Source organism: Camellia sinensis, chromosome 13 (assembly GCF_055761805.1).
Source record: "Camellia sinensis isolate YWXY chromosome 13, ASM5576180v1, whole genome shotgun sequence".
Classification (NCBI taxonomy): Eukaryota; Viridiplantae; Streptophyta; class Magnoliopsida; order Ericales; family Theaceae; genus Camellia; species Camellia sinensis.
The window spans coordinates 44227858-44236672 of NC_138973.1; the positions used below are offsets into that span (position 1 = coordinate 44227858).

Here is an 8815-nt window from a genome sequence, read left to right on the forward strand (position 1 = left end):
TTATTTTTAACTTTTGTGAAAAAAATAATAATTATGATTTGAATATGATATTTTATTTTATTAATTTTTTAACTTATTTAATTTTTTGTGATTATTTTAGCCTCGCAATTTCTTTTCAAACGAGTGCTCATACATAGGCTTTGGCAAAAGAAGTTGGGACTAAAAAAATATAGAAGATAGAGGTTTCATTTGGCAAAAAAAATTTAAGACTAAAAAAGTACAAAAAAATAAAATAGGCTAAATAAATTAATATGATAAAATGTCACATCTAAATTATAATTATTTTATTTTTTTTTCCTCATAAAAATAAAAAAAAAGTAATCTAAGTAAACTTTTTAGTCCTAAGTTAAAAGAGTCCAAACTTAAAAAAGCTAACTAAAAAAGTCATAGCAAAACGACAATAAAATAGGTTAAATAAACTAATAAGATAAAATGTCATATTTAAACCATAATCATTTCATTTTTTTCTCTTATAAAAGTTAAAAAATCAATCTAAATGAACTTTTTAATTTCAAATTATAAACCTTTCAACTCAAAAAAAACTAATTAAAAAAATCCTAACTAAGGATTGATTTGAGATGTTCTAAATAAATATACTTTTTGACTTTTTATAAAAAAATGTGTAAAAAAATAAAGAAAAAATATTAATTGATATGACTCAAAAAAATATGCTTATACAAAAGCCCACTTATATAATTTAACTCAAACAAAACTTAAAGGAGAACATAGTTGCCCACATTTCAATTCCAATCGTTTTGCATTTACATATTTGGAAGATCAAACATATGATTTCAAAATTTGGAAAAGTGGACCACACCACAAAAAAAGAAAGAATGTTATATATATTGGCACATTTTAAAAAGTAGATTAAAAGTTAATTTTTTATTTTTTTTTTAAAAATAATAAAAAAAAAAAGAAATAATGTGATTCAAAAAGTCAAAAAAACTTACTTTTAACCTAATTGCTAAAATAAAAATAAAAGATTTACTATAATAGGAAAATTCTAATATATATATGAGTTCTCAATTTGTAAGTATCAAATACATATAACAAAATATACACTGAGATATTGGCCTATTTTAAAAAATGGGTTAAAAGTCAATTTCTAACTTTTAATCTACTTTTTTCTCTAAAAAAACAAATTAAAAAAAGTCAAAAAAATAATATTAAACCATCTTCTCAAAACATCTTATATAAAATATTGGCCTTTTTAAGGAAAGAGATAAGTTTTACTTCACTATTTTTTTTTTACATATTTTTTAAAAATAAAAGTCAAAAAGATAAAAAAAATTACCTTTTAAAAAACAACCTCTCGTATAGAGTGCCTCCTGTGCTTTGTACACATCAAGTCTAGTTATAATTTCTAGTGGGTTCATTTCAAAATTTATTAAGATAATCTATATTGTTCATCATATAAGATTTGTAAAAAATATGTATATATAAAATTAATTGAATTAGTTACACAAATTTAAAAATAATTAGTTATGCAAATTTAAAAAATTATTTTAAAATTATATGTATCAATTAATTTAATTTTTTAAATAAATAATCGAATTCAATATATGTCCAAAAACCCCAATAAAAAGCACAAAATTATTTCTCTTCTTCAACCCAACAACCACCACCTACTGCTAGGCATTACCAAGCGGAAAAGACCGTAGTCAAGAGTTCACTCTGAAAAGCCTAATCAAAATTGACAAATCCACCACCTGTCACTTTAATTCATCTCAGCCGTCCATCCCCGGATGCACTAACATCCATCCCCTCACGCATACGCGTTCGTTCGTGCGGGCGAATTCGCAATAAACTTCACCACAACCCGCCACGTGTACTCTCAAAACATCCTCCGTCTAACCCCAGTTACGTTAGCAAACCCTAACCCTAACTCCACTCGTTGCTATATATATATCTCCCTCTCTCTCATCCATTTCTGTGCGTAGATTGTATGTGTGTATATTTATTCTGTATCTCTCTCTCCCTCTGTCTCTTCGAGTTTCGATTCTATCGAAGTGAAAAAGTAGAAGAAAAGGGATAAAGCAGAGCAAGCCCTAATTCTCTGAATTTTGAGATTAGGGTTTCGAAATTGAATATATATATATATATATATTTTTTTTTTTTGAGTTTTGTTGAGGTTTTGAAGGAGATAGATCAATGGCGGAACCAATGAGGAGATTCGGAGTCGGTTACGCGTTGGCGATGAAGAAGCAAGAGAGTTTCATTCAGGCTTCGTTGGTGAATCTGGCGAGTGAGAGAGGTATTGATCTCATTCGGATCGATACGGAGAAGCCTTTGTTGGATCAAGGACCGTTCGATTGCGTGCTTCACAAGATGTCCGGTGAGGATTGGAAGAAGCAGTTGGAGGAGTACTCGGTGAAGAACCCTAATGTGTTGATAATCGACTCTCCTGATGCGATTGAGAGGCTTCACAATCGGATTTCGATGCTTGAGGTGGTGACCGAGTTGGATATCCAGACTCAGACTGAGACCGAGTCTTTTGGGATTCCGAAGCAGATTGTGATTTACGACTCGGTCACTCTCCTCGATCTTAACGCATGGGGTGGTGAGGGTTTGAAGTTTCCGGTAATCGCGAAGCCTTTGGTTGCCGATGGTAGTGCCAAGTCTCACAAGATGTCTTTGGTTTTCAATCAGGACGGTTTGAACAAGCTCAAGCCACCGATTGTGTTGCAGGAATTCGTGAATCATGGTGGTGTGATCTTCAAAGTGTATGTGGTTGGGGACTACGTGAAATGCGTGAAGAGAAAGTCCTTACCTGACGTTTCTGAGGAGAAATTGCTTACTTTGGAGGGTTCTTTATCGTTTTCGCAGGTTTCGAATCTAACTACTCGTGAAAGAAACGACGATAAGTATTACAAGACGCTGAATTTGGAAGATACAGAGATGCCCCCACAGAGTTTTATCGCCGATATTGCTCGTTCGTTGCGGCGAGCAACAAAATTGCATCTTTTTAACTTTGATGTCATTAGGGACACTAGAATTTGGAATAGGTACCTTATAATTGACATAAATTACTTCCCTGGGTATGCGAAAATGCCATCATATGAGACTGTTTTGACGGACTTTTTCTGGGATGTATTGAACAAAAAAGAAACAGGTCTTGATAATGTGCAGGTAATTAGTTGTGAGAAAGAAGCAAGGAAATTAGTTGGCAATAATGGATGTGAGGTGAATGATCCGGTTTTGCCTCTTAGCAGGGAAGAAACGGAGAATCCAATTCAAGTCTGATGCGTACAAAATGCGCATCTGAATTGGGAACCATTGTGTAGCTTGTTGCCGAAAGATTGGATCAGCAAAAAGCTGCTCAAAGTGCAAAGAACCTTCACTTTGTTTGTAGGTCTACGCAAGCTATGCACATTTCATTTAGATAGAAAGTTAGTGCAGTGGTGAATAAGTAGGTTCTTTGCTTCTGTTACCGCCTTCAAAAGACATTACATGCTGTTTCTTGTTGATCATGTACATTCCATCGTTGCTTTGGGGGATAGGTACTTCTCAAATACAAGTTTTTAGGAATGTTGAAGTTGTGAGGCATATGTAATTCCTGGCTTAAAAACTGTTCTAATGTCTGCCTTTGGCAACTTTATTCAATCAATTTTGCCTTTTTATCAATGATAGTTACATTTTGTTTCCTTTGCATTTCAATGTTGCTAAACTTAAGTTCATTTTTGCTATAGAGCTGAGCCGTGGTCATTTTTCCTGGCACCATAAAGGCCAGGGCCATTACCTGCTTATAGTCTCATGTGCTGCTCAATTTACGTAGTTGATTACTGGGAAGTGTTTGGCCATGAAGTACTCCTTATTACCTGGTCCTGTCTTGTGGAAGTTAAAATGTAAAATTTTGCTGTTGAAGTGTTTCCATTTCTGCATTGTCCCCTTTCTGGACCAGAAGGTCGGAATTGGAAAGAATTTACTGATTCTAGTTTATTTTTGGTGGGTTTTCGGTGACATGGTGTGCTTTGTCTTGTTTTGTTAATCTAGTTTGCAGTTAGTTTACTAATCCTGAATGGAGTTCTGGTTTGTCGATGACTGGTTTTGAAGCATGTTGCCATTTTATTTTAATGATGATTGTATCTTCACTTGTTTAACTTGAGCACTTGAAATGGGCTTATTCCTGGCTGCATGGTTTAATGCATATTTTGTTAGATGTTACGTCACCCACAAACAATTGGAAGTTGTTTCGTTTTCTTGTTAGTTTGCTCATCAAAACTTTAATCTTTAGTGGTTGATGTAATTTTTTTGGGGGACTTTTTTGTTGGAGAATATACGGAAATTATGTAGTGTGTTTTTATCTTTGCATGGATATATCGCGATTACTATTAGGAAACGAAATGCAAATCAGAAAGGAGGAATCTTTGACCAGCTTATACCAAAATCAGAAAGCTGCTATCTTCATTATACCAAAATCAGTGATTGCTCATACTTCCTTTGATATTCTTGTACTTTATGTATGGAACTGAAGTCTGGCAGCTGATTTTGCCTTGGACAGCCTTGAGATAGGCCTTAGTTTAGGAGGCTTGCAAATCAGCCACGTGTTAAGTTTGTTTTTCTAGTGGTTTACTTACGCTATGTAATGTATACCTTGCATGTTTTGTACTCTGTTGCACGTTACAAACCTTGCATCTTTTGTACCCTTTTGCATGATACAATGTATGGATATATATATCTTTCCTTGCATCTTTTGTACTCTGTTGCATGTCACAATTTATGGATAAGTATCTAGGTGAGGACAGTGTCGACAGCAAAGAAAAAGTGAGAAAGACATTGTTTTCTTAGGATTTCTTTCCTTTCATCTTTTGTACCCTGTTGCATGTCACAATTTATGGATACATATCTCAGTGTGTGGACAATGCTGATAGTGAAGACAAAGTGAGAAAGATGCGTTTTTTTTTTGTCTTAGGGTTTCTCTATGTAGAAATGTTTGAACCTTTCTGTCTTGTGTCCTTAAATTTGTCTAGTTATTGTCAAATTGGAGACAAATGTATTTTGTCGAATTCCAATATATGCATTCATACCCATGTGGAATGGCTCGTATGTAATCTTCTTTCATGTGTAGATTACAAAAAAAAAAAAAAAGAAAAAAAAAAGATGTTAATTCAACCTTTGTAGTTTTGTTTTATGCATTTAAAGGTAAACTAGTTAAAGCCCATAAAAATACATAGAAAAGTAGAAAGTATGTTATATGATCCATTTCTTTCCCCCATTCTATGGGGTTGCATACTACCCTGATGCATTCTGATGGTAAACTGCAAGTGAATATAACTATAACTATTGTTGTACCTTGCAAAAAACCAAAGTTTCTGGTCAAGTTTGCCTCAAACCAAGCCTAAGCTAGTGAGGCATGTGTGTGAATTATTATGTAGGCCTTTTCACTCTAATATTTGGGTTGAATAATTTCATGTAGATGTAGTTATTTTATACCTAGCTATACATGGTCGTACACAGATTTATAGAGGAAGCTTGGTTTGGTATTTTTGGTAATCTTATTTTCCTTAGCCCTTGAATTCTCATATTTTGGGTTCTACAAATGATGTGCATCATTATTTGCTTCCAACAACTTCATTCATACAAATGCAGCATAACTATTCTACATATCACATATAGTTTCTATATAGAGAACATTAAAATCAGGAGACCTCGCTGAATTTTGGATGGCAACTGGTTAGGCTCCATTTGGTTGCTCAGAAACAGGAAAGTTGTTCTTGAGAAGTGGTTGTCTGGGCAGCAAACTTTTCTACGTGCAGAAGTGTAAAAAATTATAATAGTAAACAATTCAAAGGATTTATTTCTTGCAGGCAAAATGTTTGTAGTTGTTTTTTGTGACAACCAAAAGCCAAAAACTGAACGAAAACTGTTTTAATTCCTTTGCCTTTTTCTTTCTTGTTTGTGTGGCACACACATCTTAGTGATTTGAAATGTTAATATGAAGGAGTGAAGTAGAGTGGATTAGGTATATGGACTTGTGTTGGGTTGTATATTTTATGAAATAGGGGCTTGTTTGAGGTTAAATTAAGTAAATTTGGTTCAAGGTTCTCAAGCAAATTGTGATTTGAAGGCATGGAGATGCAATGCATCTAGAGAAGTGAGGGGAAGATAGGTTTGTTGTCACTGGGATGCTGTTAGTGGTGACGGTAGGGCTTAGTTGTTGAGCCAAGGGTGATCTTTAAAGTGTATGCATGCAGTCAAAGAGTATGTAACGTGTGAGGAGGAGGAAGTTGTTGCTAAGAGGAAATGAAAGAGAAATCGGGTAGTTTCAAGGTTCATTGTTATTTTCGTTGGGTTTGCAGCTGGTTCAAGAGTAATGATAATTATTACAAGTTGATGAATTTGGAAGATATGGAGATGCTCCCATGGAGTTTCATCAATGATATTGCTCATGGGTTGCAATGGCCAATCAAAATTGCATCTTTCGACTTTGAATGTCCCTACTGATACTAGAATTGCAATAGGTATGTTGTTATTGGAATTAATTACTACCCATTTATGCAATGAAGCCATCATATGAACAATGCTGTCAACGGTAAGAAAAAAAACTCAGGAAAAAAACGCTACCACGTGAGATTGTTTTAACAAGAAAGCTTCAAATGTATTGATTTCTGGCTGCTGATTGGTCATGAGAAATAAGTGAGGCTGTTATTGGCAATCAGGATGATGGGGGTTTCTTGTTGTACATCAGGAAGGATGAAAAGGAGAACCCCATTTGTCTGAGGATCTGAATCAAACACCATCTTGTTGGGTCATTGGCTGAAAGACTTAGATTAGTGGAACTTGTCCTTGTAAGCAATCCTTCTCTTGGTTTCTGCGTTGAAGCGGACTGCTCACATTTTCTTCTAGATAGCACATAGAAACTACTTCGTTGTTTGGCAAGTTGATTTGTGGCTAAAATAGCCACAAAAGACAAAATAGACTATTTTAGCCACAACAAACAAAACATTACATCCAACCCATACTCATTACACTCTTCTCTCACAAAAAAAACCAAAAAAGTAAAAAGCCCTTCTCAAACCAAACTTTTTAGCCCAGGCTAAAATAGCCAAAAATCCAAAAAGCCAACCCACTTCCCAAACGGAGGCTCAGTGGTTAATATCTTTGCCTCAGTTTTTTGTTTTTTATTTTATTTTATATATATATATGTTTTTTGGTTACAGTATTACATTTTATTTATTTTTGTAATTGTTGTTAAAATCCAAAATGAGGAAATACATTAGAGTTAATTATACCAAGACTCCTCAACTATTTGCGAATATCAACTTGCCCTTCTCATTTATGAACCTGTACATTTTGATCCCCTCAACAATAAAAAATGCAACACTTCCACCCCCTCCATAAGGGGGCAATTTGTACGAGCTTTGTGTATTATACAGATTGGAGTTATAATTGTCTGCATGATTTTGAAGTGTTCTAATGCCATATTTCTTGCTCAGAGCTTCAGTTTGTTTATGTGGACTGCAATAGGAAAGTTCAAAGCGGGGTGCATGGGTTGATGATTCTGTCGAAGTTTAACTAACAGTTAGAAGGAAATACATTGCAAGTACCAAACACCTATAATGTTATGGCAAGTTCATGCATTGCCATTATGGTTGATGATTTGTTTGTTTGAGTGTTAGTAACGCCACCTTTGTGTCATTGTTGGGAACTTTGGGAACTTGTTGCAGAATCAGGATGGCCTATTCAGATGCAGCCATCCAAGATTGGACTATTGGTGAGTTGGTTCTGTCCAAGTTATGGACTGACATCATAGGAGATGATTTGTTCCTTTTATTTATTGGGCATGCTGATATTTTTGAATTTCAAAATACCAAATTGATTTAGTTTTAACAAAATATTATTTTCAATCTGATTTATGACTTTATTAACTGTTTGGGGTATAAGAGAAATTTAATGTGTTATTTTTATCATTAATATAATATGTTACATATCAGGAAGTTGGATATAAATATTATATTAAGTTTCGGTTACATTGTTTAAATTAGTTTAAAGGCCATTCAATTGTGAACATTAATTCATATTATATATATGCTTTTAAATGTTTGAAAGATGTAGATTCTATTATTATACATACAAGCAAATCACATATGCCAGCAATTAAATGAGTTGTTCCTGACACCTCCATATTGCGAGTGCACACACTTGTGGAGAAGCAACATCTGAATCTTGGACGGTAGGATGCATTTAACCTGTTGCACCTGGTCACGTAAACCTACCCTCTAGGATTCAATTGTCATTTCCCCACGAGTGTGCACTTGCAATGTGGAGGTGTTGGGAATAGCTCATGTATCATCGTAAACCTCGCTTTCCAACACTGCATGGACATTTTTCCTTGATGGGAACTTGGTGCCCATAATCATAATGGAGAAAGCATTTGATCTGTTCAGATGCAGGATTGGACCGTTGATGACTTGGTTCTGTGTAAGTTTCTGCATTGACATTATAGGATATGATTTGTTTCTTTGTGTCTGTAGCACCATTTTTCTGGGATTTTTTTCCTTGTTGGGAACTTGGTGCAGAATCATAATGGAGAAAGCATTTGACTTATTCAGAGTGCAGGATTGGATTGGAGCGTTGATGATTTAGTTGGTTCCTGGTGATTGTTTGTTTGATCTTTTTCTGTCTTTACAGATGGCTCAGAACTTTGTCAGATAAGCTTTATTTGGTTAGGCCCGATTTTGTGAAGCTTTTAAGATCATCCAGAGCCTGATGGTAAGGTTGTTTCTATTGGGGCTTCTTTCAGACATGCCTTATGGCTTGCTTTTCATTGTGCAGCATTCTGCTGTTTATGTTTTGATGCAGATTATTGACTGAA

The 8815-nt window shown here is 34.5% G+C and overlaps 1 protein-coding gene across 1 annotated transcript; it reads left to right on the forward strand.

Annotated features, from left to right (window-relative positions):
• The first annotated feature begins 1895 nt into the window (after positions 1-1895).
• LOC114279310 (inositol-tetrakisphosphate 1-kinase 1) lies at positions 1896-3624 on the forward strand. The gene has a single exon (XM_028221529.2). The coding sequence runs from the start codon at positions 2152-2154 to the stop codon at positions 3241-3243; it is 1092 nt and encodes a 363-aa protein (XP_028077330.1). The 5' UTR covers positions 1896-2151; the 3' UTR covers positions 3244-3624.
• The last annotated feature ends 5191 nt before the right edge of the window (positions 3625-8815 follow it).

What these genes read in the sequence shown, in the direction of transcription:
- LOC114279310 (XM_028221529.2), top strand. Translation starts at nt 2,152, where the DNA reads ATGGCGGAACCAATGAGGAGATTCGGAGTCGGTTACGCGTTGGCGATG.